The sequence below is a fragment of the Parambassis ranga genome, chromosome 20, assembly GCF_900634625.1.
Source record: "Parambassis ranga chromosome 20, fParRan2.1, whole genome shotgun sequence".
Lineage (NCBI taxonomy): Eukaryota > Metazoa > Chordata > Actinopteri > Ambassidae > Parambassis > Parambassis ranga.
Window position 1 is genome coordinate 10017351 of NC_041040.1, and position 20930 is coordinate 10038280.

At 43.8% G+C, this 20930-nt stretch overlaps 1 protein-coding gene across 1 annotated transcript; it reads left to right on the forward strand.

The window, feature by feature from the left end:
* The first annotated feature begins 10834 nt into the window (after positions 1 to 10834).
* arxa (aristaless related homeobox a) lies at positions 10835 to 16456 on the forward strand. The gene is made up of 5 exons (XM_028433595.1): positions 10835 to 11366; positions 11604 to 12168; positions 13435 to 13480; positions 14906 to 15237; positions 15734 to 16456. Exons 1-5 carry the CDS (start codon positions 11177 to 11179, stop codon positions 16017 to 16019), a joined length of 1419 nt encoding a protein of 472 aa, XP_028289396.1. The 5' UTR covers positions 10835 to 11176; the 3' UTR covers positions 16020 to 16456.
* The last annotated feature ends 4474 nt before the right edge of the window (positions 16457 to 20930 follow it).

Here is a 20930-nt window from a genome sequence, read left to right on the forward strand (position 1 = left end):
GGGGCTGGATTTATACTCTTTCTCAATATGGTTTTAATTAGGCCTTGACTGGCTCCGTGACGCAATAGCTGGGTGTCTGCAAAAGGGGGAAAGCACGGGTCGGATAGGCAAAAATGTGCGCAAACAAGGGCCAGAGTTACAAACCAGGAAAATAAGAATTAAGGCAACATTTATAGGCTCCCACATTGGGTCTGTGGGAAGAATTCATATATCTCAGGTGAAGATCTTTTACCTTTAAATATGGAGAAAAATACAACAGCAGAATTATTCTATGATGATGTACTGAGGTAGGGTCAGGCAACGTGTTTTTTTTTTTTTAGTGCTTTTATGTTGTTTCCAGATATAATATACACATCAACAACTTTACAAATGACATGCTGGATACTAAATGGTTAAAAATCATTGACTTAATGAACAGTCCATATTCGTTTTGAATGGTTAAATCCGTGATAAACATCCTCAGCCACTTTCAAAGCAGGCCGTGCCACATGGTGCAGATAATAAGGGATATTTAGAGCCACAGTACAACATGTTTGGTGACCGGGAGGTATTGAAGGCCTCGTTTGTCCCACTCTACGTGACTTCACCAATGGAAGATAAAACTCATCGTGGTGAAATTCTGGTGACCTCACACGAACCGCTTGTGCAAACAGTGGTGCCATGCACATGCACGTCATCACGTCCTGCAGATCAAACTTCTAGACAAAAAACAAACAAACAAACGAAGCCTGTATAGATTGACTGTGTGTTCAGTGAGCCAGCATCCTCCTGATTCAGATCTCCATCGGTTCATCACGTCTTAATTTTGTCACGCTTAACACAGCCTGATTTATGGATTATAATTCCTGCGCTGCCACATGATTCATTTATTTCTCTTAAACGCAGCGTTGGCTCTTATAACCTCTGCGCGCTGCTGCCAGCAAGTCTGCACAACAGCAACAGGCCCCTAAAAGGCCTATACATTACCCCACGCAAAATGTATTCAGTTCATTTCTGGAAATAGCTGGTCAAACGAGGTGTACCTAATATCCCCCATGTAGCATGTATCAAAAAGAATCAATTTCGCCTTTCTCATTCTTGCCTCCCTGCGCCCTGCTTGTCTATTTCTTTTCTCTTTTTGGGGAGGTGTTGGGGAAGGGTAAATGATGGCAATTCTCATAGCGAGGCGCAAATAAACTCGCCGCGGCAGAAGTAACTGTTCTCCGCCGAGGCGTGCAGTCAGACCCGGGCCTCCCGCTGGCACGCAGTCAGGGTGCAGTGCCAAAGACGAGAAAGCCCAATGGCAGGAAAATATCACGTCCCGGTCTCCGGAAATTGATCTGCTCCTTGTATGGAGAAAGAAAATGAGCGATTTTAATTTCATCCCCGAGTCTTATGATAGAATTCTAGAGTATCTGCGTCCAATCCGGATGGTGCCTGTGTGTTTTAAGAGAAGCTGAGACTGTTGTTGCCTACTGACAGTTATATCTATGCATGCGCAAGTGGGCCATAAATGCTTTGTTATTAGATGCCTGCTGAAGCCAATGGCTTGATGGTAAATGGTACACTCACCTGCATGGCACAGTCTATGCATAAACAAGCAATCTCTCTCTCACACACACACACAGTTAAAAGCCTATTTTGTGCTGTGATGGCATCTGTAGCCTTTCATATCACACACACTATTACACACAACCTACAGTACAAATAAAGTCTAACCCTTTGGCTTTAGCATAACACTAAAGGATCAATTCCCTCAAAAAGAGTGGGAATTAAAACACTGGAGCATCTAGCTAAAAACAAAAAAATATAATTTCTTTTTTTTATTATTGTTTTCAGGACTATTGGCACCACAATGGACACACACAAGGCTCAAGGCAACAAAGAATACTGAATTCCAACATAGACAGACGATGATGACCCCCAACCTCCACAGCTGGTCACCATCACTAGACAGGAGACAAGATCCATGTCAAGACTGTGATGATTGTGACACAACACATTACATTACCACAGGACTGAGTGTGTCCATGCAGTTAACCACACCAAAACTCCAAATGACCAATGTCTCAACTGGCTGGGTCCTACAACTTCTTAGGTCTGATGAGAAACAGATTCTGCACGAGACGATCTTGCCATTCGGAGAGATTCCTTTAACAACTAACAATGACAAGAGACGAGCTCCACCATCAGGACAACACTCATCAACACTCAACAATCATTGTATGAACTCCTCTGTATACCAGAGTATTAGAGACAAATGTGAGGCCTTCTGGCTGAGAGTTGAAGATCCAAATTGGACAAAAATGATCCAAAACACAGCAGCAAACCTACATCAGAATGAAGGTTTTGAAATGACCACGTCAAAGTCCAGATCTCAACCAAGCTGAAATGCTGTGGGGGTGGGGGCCTTAAGAGGGTTGCGCATAAGTGAACGCCCAAAAACCTCAATGAACTGAAGCAATGTTGTGAAGAATGGGCCAACATGGCTCTCCACAATGTGAGCGACTGATACAGTCTTAAAGGAAACCATTACTGCCAGAGATGGAGGTACATGTTTTCAATCATTAGAGCTACTTATTATTTCCATTTGACTTCATTTTTCCTAAACACATAATGCCACAGCAGAGAAAGTTAGATGTTGTTCTTTGAGGTCGTATTTGCATAATACTAGGACCCACTACAATCAGACGATTTGGCACAAAAAACACAAAGAGGTGGTTTGCATTTTTTTTAACTCCAGAATTCATTGGGGTCAAACCTTAAAGGGCCATGAATGCTACAACAGTGGTCACAATATTGGCAGTTATATATAGATGAAGAGCACTTCTGAATAAATTAATCAGGCTGTAGCAACAACTACACGGTGCATGCTCCTGTTTCTCTACAGTAATGCCGGTCTGTCAGCGTTTCTTTACTCCACTTTGAGCAGCTGTCAGAAACACTGTTTTACACACAAAGCAAAACATCATCTTGCACAGTATAGACAGATGTCTCTATACAAAACATGAGATATAGTCTTTTTGTTAGTCTGCTGATATCACGCACAATTCAAACATCAACGCTAACCACACCAGCAGTTTAATGTCATTTGTTCTAATTGGGTACTCCTTTGTATTCAGCAGAGCTGCTACAACACATTAAGACAAAAAAAAAACATTAAGACTCGACTTTGAGAAGGACACAGGAGTGTACTCGACATCTGAATTGTTACCACCTGGCCTCATCCTGTGTATCACTGCTAAATAACTGCTGTATTTAGATGTCACATCTAACAAGAAATAGCTTGTATTTTGTAATTACAGCCCTGTTACATACTATTGCAGCTTAATGTTAAATGACTCCTGACACAAGCCTTCCAGCAGCACACACACACACTCACACAGATTTGACAGCTCCATTTAACGCTGATTAGATTTGCAAGGACATGTAGTATACCCTCTCTGTGTCTCCTGCGTGTGCTCCCTCTCTCTCTCTGAGTAGGTTGAGTATCTCCTGAATCTTATCTATCGCGTTAATGTTATGCAAATGGTTTAATATGAAGATAAAAGACTGTTGCAGCGTGTGGCGCTCTCGTGGTTCACAGCCTCGTGTTTCCAGGACGATAGCTCTAACGAGGAGGGCACTATTTGGGAGTCATTAAATGATGGCCTTCCTGACATGCACCCGCTCACCACCGCTGCCACCCGCCCCGCGTTGGCCATTAAAGCAGCTCACACCCACACCAAGACACACACTACAGACACCTTTTAGCGCCGGCTCCCAGTTTCTTACACATCACAGTGTCACAGAATAGAAAATTACACTCTCCTCCCACAGAGAAAATTGCTTTGGAATTGCTTGGTTATAAAGATGTACTTTAAAGAGAGGGGGGTGCATGCAATAAAAAAAAGGACACACACAAACACAATTACTTAAGCACTCTAAGGACAATTCTTACAAGTTAATCAGAGGATTTACCAATTATTGATGTCAAAAGGATTTTGTTGTGTATGTGTCTCTGGCCTGTGTTTACGCGCTGCATGGGCTTGTCTTTGCATTCAAGGTATTTAGTATGCATTTTCTCTGTATGGTCTCAAAACGACACGCTGCTTTCTGCACAGGCACAGATGAGTCATTAAATAAAAAGAATGCCGAGATGAAAAGCTGCAAATAGTTGGGATAATTTAACAACATCATGTAATGAGGATTGAAGATGTGTTAGTATTAAAAGAGATGTCACAGAGACGAAATGGAGAAGAGAGAGAAGACAGTACAGCAAAGACAAGCACGGACAATGGAGGAGAGTAAATGTTCAACACAAATGACACACAACTTTTATAAGCCTACAGCAACCGTAGAGCATTTTTCTTCAGTAATATGTGAGACAGAGAGACACAACTAAAGAAAGAGTTATCTAGATAGCCACAGTTAGCATTACACAATGATCTTGTTTTGATAGATGACGCGTTTTCTTCCCATGAAAGGAAAATTGTTTCAAAACTGCATCTATAAATGGCAGAGAGAGAAGTAATTCAAGCTTAACCCGAGGTAGCAGATGTTTATCTACACGAGGATGCTCTAACACAAGGATTGCGCTGATATGAAATGGTTTACACTGGTAAGAGATTGTTGTTGCAAGTGTTATAAATGTTGTGTGGATGAAAGCAAATTAGGTTGTGCATTGCATGGTGATCAGTAGCAGTAAATGGACCAACGAGTATTTTCAATGTATTTAAGCAATAATTGATCAACGTTTACAGGGTGCTTAGTTGTCAGTGTGTCACAGACAGACCTCAAGTGACTATTTTCCTTATTTGTCTGAAGTGTCTTTAGTGTCTGGATGTTTGGAAGGTACATGTTAGAAATAGGTCCAAATCTGACCAAATTCGACAGTGAGAGAATCGTTCAGAATCTGTGCTCGTGTTCAACTCTCAAGGGAATCATTAGATTATGGATCTGCTGCTTGTTTCCTAAAGTGGCATAATCCATGTGACATAGATGCAGATAATGTGTGTCATTTCACATTTAAACTGTCTGTGCAGGAACATTTGGAAATGTTTCAATAGAAAGTGCCTGAAATGGTAAAAAAAAATGACAGGTGATAAGATCACATCTTTTACCTCCATCAGATTATTTAATATCACACAGAGGGAGAGTGCCCGACATCAAGCCAAAGACTAAGGAGCTGTGAACGTTAGCAAGCAGTCAGTTTAGTTAGCATGTAAGAAGACGACTCCTGCTGTCTTTGCAGGGAAAATTCTATTCACTGTCTTCACCTCATGATGGCTAATTCTTCCTGACAGGCTGCTGACTGGGGATGACCTACGTCCAAATACATTGAAGCCTACCTAGATGGACTGACATGTAAGCTTGTGAGAATCTAACTGCCTCAGACATATCAAAAAGTTTAGTTCTGCATTTCTGTATTCAAGTCTGCAAGCTACCCCCCTAAATATGAGCTGTTGAGTGGTGAGAGTTACCATAAAATACCCTGTGAGCAGGTAATAAGGCTCACTAGGCCAGACAACGTCCACCTATAGGATGTTCTGCCACACCGTCTCTGGATCTGACCCAGCACCACATCAGACACCTCATCACAAATAGAATTAGCTCCCTGGGCAGAACCAAACGCAGTGCCTAGGTGTTTGGCAGGAACCGTAATGGCATTGGGGAGCTGGTGGTGTTTTCTTTGTAGGGGATCCAAAGGGCATGAGTGTGTATCAGTCCCGACACTTAGTGTGGTGCCAGTTATACTATTCACTCTTCCCTCTGGAGTGTGTGGACAGGTAGTGAGGATGCCTCCTCTAAAGCTGCGGTTTAGCTAGGTAGGTTTGAGGGGTGGCCAGAGATGTGAAGAGGGAAACTTGAGGTGAATGGTCTTTGGACAAGGAATGAGTGTGTTCAACATCAGAGGACGAGGAGGGCGTGTTTATATCTGTGTGGTTTTCTGTCCAAAGTGTGTGTTTGACTGGTGCAGCAATAGTGTGACTGATGTTATATCAATCTGAGGATGATTTTGTGTGAGCTTTGGTGTGTCTGTACAAACGCGTACATCTCTGTCGGTGTGTACGCATGTGTATATGTGTGTCAGTCCCCAGCACCGTCATTAGGTCGTAGGCAGTCCCAGCATTGGGGGTGTAGCTTGGCTGCTCCTGCGGCCTCTCAGGCCAATTTAGGTGGAGAAAAGCACTTCGATCCTGGACTGCAAGTCTGAGGGTCCCCAGCGGGAGGCAGCGCAGCCCTGCAATCTATATTGGATTTATTCCTTTCCCATCTACAGGCCCCACACACCCCACAGAGAGGAAGTCTCAACTGCACTCTCTCTGTCCCCTTAGACAATATGTTATGGTACACACATGACTACACATAATCGTGTAAACACACACACAGGCAGACACACACTCTGAGGCACCCACACCTAGTCTATCTTCAAGGCACACTCCCCCACAGCAAGGAAGTTATAACGGCACACTTTCTGTCACCATGGGAGCTGCACTGGGGTCAAATATACTGAGATTTGTGACAGACAGAGCAGAGACAGTCAGAGAATCATCCAAGCCACTGAGTTATCTATAAGGCTGACCATTGTCTCTCTCATGGAAAATATTGTTCAGATTTACAAAGGCCAAGGTGTAAAAAAATGCAATTTTTATCACATTAAAGCAGAAAAAAAGAATTAACATAAAACTCAGACAAGGTCAGGGAGAAACGAGGTTCTTAATTTAGTCTAATCAACTGTCATTTGCATCGCGCCATTTGCGCAAGGTATTGCCACTAACTGAATAAATGGACTTCTTCAGACTCAAGGGGGGGCACTTCGGTTTTGATAAGCTGGCAACATAACTGATTTGCATATATTACTTTGATTATCTCATTACTAGGATGATTCTTGCGGAATTTTTGACACGCGCGCAATCGAATTAAAATTAAGGCACGCAATCAATAAAAGGGCAACGCGGCTGTGAAAACACACAGCGCCCCAGGTTTGTATGGTCAACTAGCGATGGTGATGATGGTTATGGTGATGATGTACCAGATGATGACGATGATGATGATGATGATGATGACCTCTTTAGCTCACGAGCTCCTGGACCCTGCAGTAGGCTTGTGAGAGTCTCGGGCCCTTGATTCCTGTGATCAAAGCAGTAATCAGTGGAGACAATGGGGGCCGTGAAATTGCCGCTCTTGTGCGGGTGACCTATCCACCTGCCATGAATCCAAGAGTGGTCCGCAGGCGGCTCCATGTCCCCACGATCGATAATAGCGCTCGCATCTTTCCTGCGACTCAACCCATCTGTGGAATGATGAAATCGTGCGTAATGACGCGCAGGCCTCGGATAATTTTGCAATGCAGTAGCCACAATAACGTGGTCGGGGAAGAGCTGCAGCCACGAGGGCCATTAATTCAGTTCAACTGCAGCGCGTGAGCAGGTATCATCTGCCATCACGTCTCCACTGATGAGTGACCTTTAATAATACCTGTTGTTTGCTCTGATTCCAGTCTATCTGTAATGTGTGCTCATTGTGTTCCAATGGCAAAATCTATGACTCTACATTATGACGAGTTGCTCGTTTGTTACCATACACAATTTGTTGGAGGAAAGATTTGGAACTCCCCCCTCCTAATAGACTCTCACTCGTGTGCACACGAACCGCGAGCGAAAGACACACGTCCACGTTTAAAATTCATGATGTAAATAATTATAGGCCTGGAAATTGATTTCCTTACCACCTTCTCCCGCAAACGAGGCCTCCGAAATTCCCCACCACCCCCTTAAGAAAGCTACTTCTGTTGAAGCATTAAGTCATTAATTATTTTCCTTACATAAGGACAAATTATCGAGTCAGTTGAACGAAATTAGAACCCTTTGTTTCTGATCAGACCGCATTACCGCTGGAAATTACGGATGATGGCTGCGTGTGCGCTCGCCTTTGTTGTTTCGATCATCGCCTGTCGCTCTGAACTCGCGCTAACAAAGTCATTAAATTGACTCCCTCTCGCTCTCATTATGCGGGCTGTTAATAACCGCTAATTAACTTTGCTTACGCGCGCCTTAAAAGCCTCCTTCCCTTCCCAACACACACACGCACGCACACACTCTCTCTCTCCCCTTTCTCCCTCTCTTCCTTCTTTTCCTGCTTGGCCTCACAAGCAGAGCAAGTGCCCAATTATGTCAGAGCGCAGGGATGGACGGAGGATGGGTCGTCGTCACCAAGGCCAGTCAGAGACCAGTACGTGCGTTGCACGAGGACAAACTTGTGGAAACAGAAAAGTGATAGCACAACAGAGAAACAATAGTCGTGTACCTGCATGTGTTCATGTAGGATATCTGTTTTCCCTGTGTGGAGGTTTCAGCTCATCCCAACCAGGAAAAAACACACAAATGCGTCAAACTGGCAGGTCCAAGCGCAAGGGGACAGTCTGTGGAGGGGACAGAGACGTTATTACGCACTGAAATTATGGTCAATGTGGGTGTAGAGAAATTACTTGTTGGAGTATCTGTCAAGACTCTTACCCGTTTGAACAGTTTGCTATTCCATCCAGGAGATGGCGCCAGCTGAATGACCTGCAAGGCGCAGCTGCTGGTCCGAACATGATGGACCTTTCACTGGAGAAGCAGAGCAGAGCAGAGACATTCTGCAGAACATGCTGTTCAAGTGTAGATTTTTAAACCTGCTATTAGACTTACCTGAATGTGTTAAAAAGGAAACATGACACAAAAAGCCAGAAAGGCCTCTGAACTCTATAAAACGAACAAAGGAAACACAACCTGGCGTTTCCCCCTGGATATTATCAAGTTAGGTTGTTATGAAAATACAAGTGGAGGCGGTGGTGAGGTGGTGCTGAAACGGAAGGCGGTCTCTTTCCGCCATCTCTTCACCTGCACGTCAAATAGACGGAAAATTGAAAATGTGAAAATTGCGCTCAGGCTATTCCGTCCCCCCTCTAATGTATGCGCGTAATTAGTGCATTTAAACAAAGCACGGATGTCCTGCTGGCTGAAATGGCGGCTGACATCTCTTTTTCCACAGGGTTAATAACAGTGTGCGGATAAATGAATCAAATTGTGGCCCCCAAATTACAGAGCGACTCTAAATACCCGTCTGTATTACGCACGTCTGTTTGTGACCGCGCAGGAAAAAAGGCATAACATTTTATATTGTTATTACACTCATTACATTGATTTGCGTGCAAATAAACAAGCTCGGAAGTTTGCGACACCACAAAAAGTTGCAGAGATATTAACCGTGACACCATCCGTGAGGTGACAGTGTGCAGCAGGGCTGCATAATTTATAAATGCAGATGACAGAATGATGTTGACTGTTGTCTCCACACTGTCTGATACCAGGCCTCTGAGGAAAGACAAGGTTAACATAATGAAAGGCGTTATTTTTCCTCTCACTTCAGCAGGTTTTAAAGCATCGTCTTGTTAAAACCTTTCACACGGTCCTAAGTGGAAAAAGAAGATAAAGTTACCTCCACTAATACTGAGCGAGGTGCACCTTAACTAAACTTTGTACAGATCAATCCAGTTCCAATCACAAAAAGATCATAGATGAAAGAAAAAAGAACTTGTGCAATTTTCTGGACATACATTTTATTGTTATTTTTCGTTTTTTTTTTGCTGCGAAGCTCAGGCTGAGCAGATATATAGCAGAGAGAGGGAGTGAGGGGGAGAGAGAGGGAGAGAGAGTAAATTGCAGCTTGCTGAAGTTTTTGGATTGAATTCTGAAAATGATCCTTTTAACAGTGATGGGCTCTGAGGCGAGGATAGGGGTCATGCCATTCACAGCGGGTTAAATAGACTTTCATTTAAAATTACATTCTCGATCCATCTCTACATCTCTCCCCCTCTCCAGAGCGGAGTCCCTGCGTGCTGCCCCGGCTCCCCGTGCGCCGTCTCATCATCGCCGTGCGCCACCGTCTCTTTTTAAGTCAATTCACAACTCCAGCAGAGAGCAAGCGATAGATAGATAGATAGATAGATAGATAGATAGATAGATAGATAGATAGATAGATAGATAGATAGATAGATAGATAGATAGATATTAATCGTTTTAATGCGTAAACTTGTTTTCAAAGAAACTAAAAAATGACACAATTAAGTGCCACATTCTGATCCCAGCTTTGATATTTATATGTCTATGTGACTCAGTCAGTGACATGGCCTTTCGCAGGTGCTATCACTGGTTGAACACAAACTCCGAGCCAGATTTGTTTTCAAGTTGGCACAAGGATTCATGAGAGCGTTTGCATGCTACAGTCTGAAAAAATATAGGGGAAAAATAAGAGAAATATATACATGTCTGTGAATATTTAAAAACAAATGAACAAATTAAAATATTATTATTATTAAATGTCCAATAAAAAAATAATAAACATTTACTTTAAAGCTTCTAAAGAACTGACTGGCTGTCCGTGCTGTATTAACAGGTGTGTATATAAGAAAAGACAGGTGTTTTAATAGGGCTGGATCTGTTCTGTTTAAGTGTCCAGTATAGGTCATGGATGTGTCAGTGACCCAACATTATCAGCAACCAAACAGAATTCAGCTTTTATTAAATATATCACTTCATGCTTTTATTTTGACATCATGAAAAAACCTACAGCATAAGTTTTCATTATTGTGTATGTAGGTTTTGGCTTTATTATCCAACATGTTTTTTAAAATGATGTCAGGAAAAGATTTAAGGTTTTGTTGGAATTGTCAGAATTGAAGCAGTTTTGTAACTTTCCGCTGAGTTCGTTCCACGGAGAAAGCTGGACTCCATGTCAGGTTTTGTCACCTTTCCCTCAAATTAACTTTAATCGTAAAATATATAAAGCAGCCCCGCGCTGTCTCTCTCCCTGTATACACACATAACGAGCCAATCAGGCGCGCAACAACAACCTACACGTATGCTGAGCGAGAGAGAGCGCGGAGCGGAGCAGCGCCTGGCAAACGGCGCGACTGCAGCCAAACCTCTGCCTGTCATTAGTGCTGAGAGTGTGACAGAGGAGTGACAGAGAGGGGAGAGAGGAGAAGGAGGGAGGAGTGAACGGTCCCGGTAAACAGACGCACCGGCCTGACAGGACAGAAGAACAAGAAGAAGAAGAAGAAGAAGGAGAGAACCGGACTCTGAAAGAGAGTGTGTGTGAGAGAGAGAGGAAGGAAGGAAGAGAGAGAGAGCGAGGGAGAGAGAGGCTGACAAAGACGAACCGAAGCGTCAACATGAGCGGTCAGTTTGAGGAAGATATTCACGACCGGGGCGAGAGGAAGAGCAGTAAATCCCCGACTCTGCTCTCTTCTTACTGCATAGACAGCATTCTGGGCCGCCGGAGTCCCTGTAAGGTCAGACTGATAGGTGCGCAAAGTTTGACGGGGCTGCCCGGCAGAGGAGAGCTCGACAAGACGGCGGACGGTAAGTTTACTTTGAGCAGAAATGACAAACTAAGAAAGCCTGTGTGTGTCATACAGACAGAAAAGCCTATTCAGACCTAAAATGCGCAGACATCAGGTGGTTTTCGCGTGTGAGCGGGTTGTTCCGGTGCATAAACTCGTTGGGCTGACTGATAAAGACAGAACAGCAGCTTGAATGCATTTATTTTAATCTTTGCCGTTTTAATATTTTGACATCTTCCACGTGCTTTCTCCTCAGGGCCAACCAAAGAGCCCCTTTCTCTCAGCGCTGACATGCACCTGCCTCCAAAGCTTCGCCGGCTTTACGGACCCGGTGGGAAGTACCTCCACGACCACGCGGAGAAGCTGGAGAGGGAGAGGTTGCTGCTGGAGCAAGCCAGTGACAGCCTGAAAATCAGCCAGGCGCCGCAGGTGAGCATCAGCCGCAGCAAGTCCTACCGGGAAAACGCGTCACAGAGCCGTGGAGAGGGCGACCAGAGCCCCGGGGAGGCCTCAGAAGACAGCAGCCTGGGGCTGGTGGAACTCGGCCCCTTGAAGTTCGAGGAGGACGCCGGGAAGGAAGAGGAGAGCTGCGGGGACGCGGCTGCGCTGTCCCCGAAGGACGAGGAGAGGGAGAGCTTGAATGCCGGCGATGGAGACGTGAGAGACGGGGAGGACAGCGTGTGTCTATCGGCGGGCAGTGACTCAGAGGAAGGGATGCTGAAAAGGAAGCAGAGAAGATACAGGACTACCTTCACCAGCTACCAGCTGGAGGAGCTGGAGAGGGCTTTCCAGAAGACACATTACCCGGACGTCTTCACCAGGTCAGAAAATAATACTTAATTTAAAAATACATTTTTAGAAGGTCAAAATTATTGCTGCTGAAATTATAGCTTTTTCCTTTTTTAACAGTTTTATTTTCTGTTGTAGAAATTAAAAAATGAACATTTTAACGTGCATAAATAATAGGCCTATATTTATTACCAAGAAAACATTGGGTACCTTATCTTTATCATTATTGTTATTATTAATAATATATGCTAAGATGACGCAAACCATGCAATGCGTTCTTTAATAATTCCGTGCACTGTAGGTGATAATTAACAGCATTTATTTTTAAATAAACACTTCCCTATGGCCCATAACATTTTCCAAAAACAGCCCCAGTAATTCCACACGTCTGTAACAGAACACTGAGCGGATCACAGCTCATAAAATGCCCCAACACCAAACCCGTGCCTTGCATAAGTGAACACAATAGTCCTGTAAGTGCTAACACTGGGAGGAAACATGTGCGGTTTGTGTTTTTTTAAAAACCTCAGGATAAAGATGAGTGTTTTTGTCAGGAGGAATAATTAACTGGAGCAGCTCAGGTTACCTGCTGGACATGATACTGCCTGCAAAAAGGCCAAACCTCAAGCCTCAAGGGCAGGTGCACACACATTTATACACACTAAATAACACGCAAACTAAAATGCACGGGTTCAATTCTTTTTTTTTTTTAGAATTTATAAGAAGAAAACAAATGTTTAAGATTAAATCTAATATAAAATCTCACACATATTTCCTGATAATTTAATTAAATTAGAATTCTGCTTAAAATAAATGCTTTTTTTGGAGCTTCACACATTTTCACATTTCTTTTACCACTGGGATTATTCATATTTTCCAATCGATTTACTTTAAGTCGCCTTGTAGGTCTAATTTGGACCCGCCAGCCCATCTTGCAGCTGAAGGCAGCGTCAATTGCTTTGTGGCAGGCTAGTTTAGATGTCATTATTTCAACCATTATGTTGTTACAGTGACAGGCCTATGCTAAGGAAAATCTAACAATCACTAGGCCTATTTCTACCCATCCGTGACAGGGAAAATAGAATATGGCTGAGGCGTCTTTCTGCAGTTCACGCCGGGGAAGAGAAAAGAAAGAAAGGAAAAAATCAAGCCTATTTTGGTGCTCTATTGTTGACAGTGAACAACAGGAGAGGACAAAACAGCAATTCTACGTTGCTTCCAAATGGTGGCCTGTAACCTTGAATCTTTTCTCTGCTTTTTCTCTCTTCTTCCTTCTTTCCCCCCTTTTTTTCCTCCAGAGAGGAACTCGCAATGCGCCTGGATCTCACCGAGGCCCGCGTTCAAGTAAGTGCATGTGTTTATCTTTAAAAGGAGAGGACGTGTAAATCCAACACTGAGGGGGGCTCCTCTAATGTTTTATCTCTCCTCCATAAAAAAAAGAAAATGTCCAGTTCTGGATAATTACCGGTGATATGCGTCACTGATTGATGATCAACGATTACGGGCCAATTTGAGGCAATAATTTATTACAGTAAAATGTGTTAAATGGCCCCAGTCGGCGCGCGGGGAAGGTCCTTCCTGTTATTGAATGTTATTACGCGCGAACTGGGGACGTTTTAGTGGCAATTAAGGAGACGCTGGCGATTCATAAAAAGCTCACTTAGTGCAGGAGCAAACAGTGTCTGTGTTCGTGGGCTGAGATGGTGTTTGAATTCCCATCAGAAGGGACAGATAGGGGGGCGAGGCCGGCATGTGTGTGTGTAAGAGAGAGAGAGGGGGAGAGAGGGGAGGGGAAGGGAGAGAAAGAGGGGAGGGATAATGCTATTTGATTTCCCATTATGTGATTGCAATAGACCTGCATTGATCCGATGCTTTGCACTTGGGAGCGAATGAGAGACCATTAAAGGTGTTTGCTCCCCCCCTCCTCCTCCATTTCTCTCTCTCCCTCTCTCTTCGCTTTGCACTGAAAGCGTGGCTTGCATGTCGAAAGCTCGGGCTCATAACCAGAGAGACAGTTCAAACACGGTGGAAGCTCCAAGAGGTTATGGCCGACGGTAAAACAACAGATGTCTCTTTAGGGGGGCCGTAGGTGAACAAATCACTTAACGGGCGCCATCAGGAGGTGATAAAAACTCATAAATTCCCGAGGGGCTGTGTAATGCTAAACAGCCCTCTGGGAATAATAATGTGTGTGTGTGTGTCCCTGTCGCTCAAGCTCGCTCGTTCAATCACTTTCCACATGTTGACATTTTGTGCAGAGCCCCGTGCTTCTGCAGTGCAAACGGGAGCAGCAGTGCGATGCGTGGGAAAGTTAAATACTCTCTCGGATGGGAGTCACTTGTTCTCTTAAGAATTTAATTTAAAGCGCATTAATTGTTATTGGAGCCAGTTCAGCGGCAATTTTCTGGATCTTTTGTTAACACCGCTCTTAATTATCTCCCCACCAACCACCCTGAAGCCCGTCCAGAGGGGAGGGAGGGGGTTTAATTAGACAGAAAGTAGACTTAAGGGACTGTGAGCGGCAGGGCTTACCTTGCATGTAATTACCGTTGACTTTCCGCCTGTTGGCCACCACCTGAACTAGACAACTATTAGACTACACTGACACAACATTCAATAGAGGCTTAATTACAAAGAAGCAGTGCTGGGAAGTAAGCAAAGACAGGCCTAGTCTGAGAGACCACATATTGTGCAGCATCCAAAGGCATACAGATTACTGTACATGCATATATCTCATACTCACCATCATCTTCCTCTTCTGCCCTCTAGGTGTGGTTCCAGAACCGCAGAGCCAAGTGGAGGAAGCGTGAGAAGGCCGGGGTGCAGGCCCACCCATCAGGTCTGCCGTTCCCGGGACCCCTTGCGGCGGGCCACCCTCTCAGCCACTACCTGGAGGGAGGGCCCTTCCCTCCACACCCACACCCAGCCCTGGAGTCAGCCTGGACTGCCGCTGCAGCCGCAGCAGCAGCATTCCCGGGCCTGGCCCCACCGCCTCACAACGGCTCAGCCCCACCCCTGGCCACCCCACTCGGCCTGGGCACTTTCCTGGGCACAGCAGCCATGTTTCGCCACCCAGCCTTAATCGGACCCACTTTTGGCAGGTGAGTGGTGAGGATGCACAATATCCTAAACCTAATACCTGTCCTCGGCAACTATTGTATGTACACCCACCAATCTTCACCTGTAGGGATGACCTCACATAAATAATGACCTTCACACTCACCCCCGTATTTTACAGTGAATAGCAACAATTTTGCAGGCAGAGATAAACACATCAGACGGCTCCTGTGTTCACAGTCCACTGTTTATCTCAGCGTCTGAGTGTAAATGTGTTACACCGTTAAGCGTTCACAGTGGTGTGTAATCACTCTGTCAAAAATGTGTGATCCTGCAAGACAAGCTGTGAGGAGAGGGTGACACTGCACACTCCACTAGCCACAATTAGCTCCTCCATTATACAGCATTAATAACCATGTGCTCTCCATGTTATCCTTTATATTAAACAAATGAGCGTGCAATAGATCCTGCAGAAGGAGGTTCAAGACAAACTCAAGTGGAGTGACTAAACGTAAATGTTACTTTTTGGTCTTCTTCCAGGCTCTTCTCCAGTATGGGTCCTTTGACCAGTGCTTCCACGGCTGCAGCTCTCCTCCGTCAGCCAGCCCCTCCTGTAGAGAATCCCTCCCATGCGGGCCCCATCCTCCCTGATCCTTCTTCTACTTCCTCCTCCTCCACCTCCTCCTCTTCTTCTTCATCTTCAGCCGCAGCAGACCGCAGAGCCTCCAGTATTGCTGCACTGCGCCTCAAGGCCAAGGAACACTCGGCTCAGCTCAGCCAGCTTAATATTCTGCCAGCCGGAGCCACAGGGAAGGAGGTGTGCTGAACACTCAACACCAGCTCTAGGCCTCCCTGTCCCGTCCGGGGCTTACGTCCCATTCCATGACATGACATCCATCCCTTCCCCACTTCTAAATACCCCACTCATGGACAATGAAGTCCTGATGTACCCCTTGTTCAACCCTCCCTGTTACCTCATGTTTCCCCAACATAATAGCACGACCAAAATCAAAAGAGCACTACAGAGCACAAAAGTGTGTGTGTGTGATTACAGCTGTGGGTTTAAATTCATACACACTCAATCATTGAGTCCAGCTGCCTCGATTTAAACTCTTGGAAATGACTATGACCTGGATGGAGAGCATCAACAGATATATTCATACACACTATTTCTGCAGTTTTCCACTTAAGAGAACACACATTGTTCTAAGAAGCATAATAATAAGGATATTTTTAAATACAATAAAAATATACACAACAAAATATAGTGTGCATATTTCACTAGTAGAGGAATTTTATAAGGGACATTTACCAAATACTGCAGTTAAGTACAATTTTAATTGAGCTAAAAATGAGGCTGCCACACTAACCTGCAATAAATAATAATTATATCTGATTTTTTGTGATAATTTCAGAATAATTTACTTTTAATGCCTCTCTAACTTTTTTTTTTATATTGGCTATTTTATTTAAAGTATCTGTGCTGACACACACACACACACACTGAAAGCTGAAGAACTGCAGGGGAACCGACTTTTAGAAGAAGGATTCTTGTGCTACTTCAAATGTGGACAACGCCAGTGCTCGACATTAACACTGCTTAATCTGTATGCATTGATGTGGGCTGAGCAGGTCTGCGTCTATAGCTATAACAAAGACGAGATGGAGGAGGTCCCCCACCACCACTACCACCACCACCACCACCTCACACACACTCTCATCCTGAACCAAAGGAAAACTGTCCATAGACCTTCCATAGCCTTCTCTACAAGCTGACTTCTCGCCGCTGCTCGCCTGTCCAAAAGTCACACTCATCAATATATATATATTTTTAAATCAACCCGGAGCCATTTATGGTGTATGAATTAGTGTCACATTTCTGTAAATTTGCTGCAATTTCCTCTTTGAGTGACTCCAGGATGCGCGAGCAACGCTGAGATGTGAGTTGATGTGTCTCTAATGACTGACTGTGTGAACGAAGTAAAAAACAAACTGTACATACTGTGTAAAAAGAAGAAAAAAATACAACAAAAAATGACGATTTTCAAAACAAAGGTCGTGTATATTTCAGGAGACCGTGTTTTGAGCATTTGCACTCGGTGTAGTGTTTTAATGAATGTCGCCCTGTGTAGACTTTCACCTGTGTTTATGAATTATTAGGTTTTTAGATAATTATTTATACCCCTCCCTCCCCCCCTTTCAAACAAATGAGTGAAGGACAGTTTTTTTCTTATTAAGTGATTGTAAGTTTCCTGGTTTAATAATGCTAATTTGAATAAATTACATTGAGAAATGAGTTATCTTTTATTATTTCAAATTTCTTTAGGACTGACATATAGGCCTATAAACCAGGAAAAAAATAGAATATTATAGAACTATTAATAAAAAGGTGTTATACAAAGAAATGTGCTTTCTGTGTTAATACTTTTACGCACAGATCTGTTTATGTTGTAAATGATCTGCTGGAATGTGAAATGACTGCATTCAACTCAGTAACAGGTTGTTCAAAAAAAAAAAAAAAATGTCAGCCGTGAAAACAAAGAAGAGGAATTTATCGCCGCGGAGGATCACACAGCTCCACCTGCGTAAAACGTATTAATCCAGCGCGCTGCGTGCGTCTATCCTCTTCAGCGGAGTTGACAAAATACTGACCATATATTCATGAGCTTAATCCCCAACATGTGAAACGCGCGACAAAAGGCGAGGGCTTTTCAATTAGATCGCCCACTTTATCTCGGGGGGGCCCCTGTCACAAAACTTCCTTTAAAACCCTTTAAAGGCGCTAAATTGGTCTTAACATCTGTAATGCCGTGTCGATGGAAGCGAGTCCCCTTTGTCATTAATGAAGTAACAAACCACTTCATCAAACGGCTTTCACGCACACACAGCCTCGCGGAGTTAATTCCCCCCCTCCTCTCCTCTCCATTGGATCTCAGCACTGATGCAGGACTATTACAGCAATCAATGGTTATTCTCCTCCGTTTGACCCATCTATGGTGCCGGGCCAAATCGCGTGAAATTACCCTGCGGATTAATGTAGTCCCTTCTTTTTTTATTGTCTGCATCTGTGAAGCCCCCTACCCCCTACCCCCTATACCTCCACCCATCCCTCTGATTCCTTCTTGTTTTATAAGTCTGCAGGTCCTACACCTGTTAATCACTCAATTTAATCCAAACAAGCCAGAGCGGAGACAAACATGATGAACTCATCCCAACACAACCTAAGACGAGCTGCTCCACAGAGCATAATGCAAAAAAAAAAAAAATGAAATAAGATAGAAACCAATTTTCTCCACCACCGTCCACGATGTGTGGGAGCTGCTCCTGTTTTTTAAAATTCCTATTCTTTTGCTTAAGCTCGGTGGAGCGTGTGTGTTTTTTCCTGTATGGCGCTATAGGGTTTTGATGAGATTGTCCGGGGAGTGTTAATCTTATTGTGAATATAACTAATGAATGGCAAACCAATTTGTCCCTAATATCTGGGGAATGCCGGGAGGCGGATGACCTGCTGGGAGCGCGGCTTAAACTTTCTTTGCAGCGCAAAAAGGCGAGAAAATTGAAATGCTGTCGCAGGGCAATGCTTCTGGATTTATAAAGTCACACTTGTTGGATGTGTGCTCTTTCATTCAAGACAGGACTCTACACTTGGGATTAGGCCAGGAGGCTCCTTATTGCATGAATGGTCACGATAATGAATGTTATAAATATAAAAAATGGAAATAACAGCCCAATCATGAGCTGTTATCTTGCAAATAGGTTGCAAAAAAAGAAGGGGGGAAAAAATCTCCATTCACAGGCAGATTGTGTCAATTCAGTCCCTCAGTGTTGATGGCCCGCCTCTCACAGGTAAATCCAGGTGTCCAGTAAATGTCCTCATATACTGGCTTGTCTGCCTATTTTCATCACCAGCTCCCCTTTTCAGTCCCCCAGCTGTTGGGACTTGATTTGGCCCGTGATTTGGATTCTCCCGGGCCTCGTTTCTCCCACCGCGTCCCTGCCTGAGAGAATAGGCCCAATCACTCCACAACCTCAGCCGGATCAGTCCTCACTCAGTCCCCGGGAGAGGAGCTCTAAAAGGGGCTTTGATGAACAGCTCACCCCCTCCTCTCCCCTCCCCTCCCCGCAGGCGGAGAACCGGCCCCGATGAAAGGACCTGAATAGCAGGGCCACGGCTCTGCGCTCCCCTCTCGGATCGCCCCTTAATTCCCCGTCTCTCTTGCTCTCATCCAATTAGCTCAGTGTATTAAGCGGTTTATCGTCTCATAACCGCCCTTTCAGCTCCAACAAGGGAGACACTTTGCAATAGGACCAGCTCTCCTTTTGACACCCTCTCTGGTGCTTGTATGTTCCACCGCGCTATGAATAACAGGGACAGAATAGGGGACTAATTCCCTCATCAAAGCCTACCTTGTCCATCGCTGGTCAAAACGACAAGCAATAAAGCTTAACACGACAATACAAAGAGACTTGTTCGACCTTATTAGCTTAGGAGGGTCGAATTAATGCAAGGACTTAATTTGACTGGGTTTACTTCAAACTGGGAGGACAAAACACTTAAAAACCTCCAGTCTGTTAGTGGGAATGGGAGGCCTGTGCACATGTACTGTGAGCTGATTAAATCCAGGAAGAAAAAAAATCAAGCTAAGCAACTGAGGGAGAAGTAGTGGAGCTGATATGATTTAATAAATATGTAAAGTTATGAGCAGTAGGCTGCAAATGCATGGACACACTTTCTATCACACACAGCATGTTCTATCCATTGCATAGTGAATCATGGTTTAAGTGTTCAGCCCACTTAAGGTTGCCTTCACAAGTCACAGTGGTTTGAAGTGATTTGTGAGGCGTGCAGTGTTTATGGAAATGCACACGGCAGGATGGAGTAAAAAATCCCTCGACTGTATTAACACAAAAGGGGAATTCTTGGAGGAAAACGCTCAAACACTCCAAGTAAGCGAGTTAGAAGCTGAACTTTAACCACAGCAGAGTAAGCAAAAGCAGTATTTAAAACGTGTCGGGCCACATTACAATACATACAATGACAGTGTGCATTTGGCTTATTGTTTAGCTCGGTGTTTTTTTTTTTCTTTCTTTCAATTACTGGCATCAATTCAAACAAGCATGATGAGTTTAGCAAAAAGAAAAAGCAAAAAGAAGAAATTGATTTTCTGGAAACAGCAACATCATGTGACCAGATATAAGATGTTTAAACACCTTCAGCCTTTTTTATTTTTTACTAATATTTTTGAAAAATATGGCTGGTGGTATTGCATATTTATCTTTTTCTCATAAACTCTATAAAATTGACAATTTGTCAATACCTTCTGTCCATTTTGCCCTTTGACTCTCAGCCCACACATCAGTTTTTCCTGCAGAAATTTCAAAGATATAACAAATTCAATTTGATATCAAGATGCCTCCAGGACACAGCTCAACTCTGCATGGAGCCAAAGAACTTTATAATAACGACTGATAATGTTTTTAGTTTATATTAAGGTGTTTTGTGAACGTTTTAGTTGCGGTTTAAAACATTTAATCTACTAGTGAGCATTATTCCACAAAAAACTTGTCAGACAGAGGTTTACCAGGCCATGGATGGTTAATGAATACGTTTATGTAACCTTAAAATTTATCCAGCAGCCACTAATGATTTAAATGATTTAAAACAGTCTGTAAAGCAACTAATTTATCATTTAAATATTGTATGTGGCATTTCATTTAACCAACAAGTTAAAAAAGA

Coding starts and splice junctions, on each gene's coding strand:
- arxa (XM_028433595.1), top strand. CDS start 11,177: ATGAGCGGTCAGTTTGAGGAAGATATTCACGACCGGGGCGAGAGGAAG. Junction 11,367..11,603: donor GCTCGACAAGACGGCGGACG/GTAAGTTTACTT, acceptor CTTTCTCCTCAG/GGCCAACCAAAGAGCCCCTT. Junction 12,169..13,434: donor TACCCGGACGTCTTCACCAG/GTCAGAAAATAA, acceptor TTTTTCCTCCAG/AGAGGAACTCGCAATGCGCC.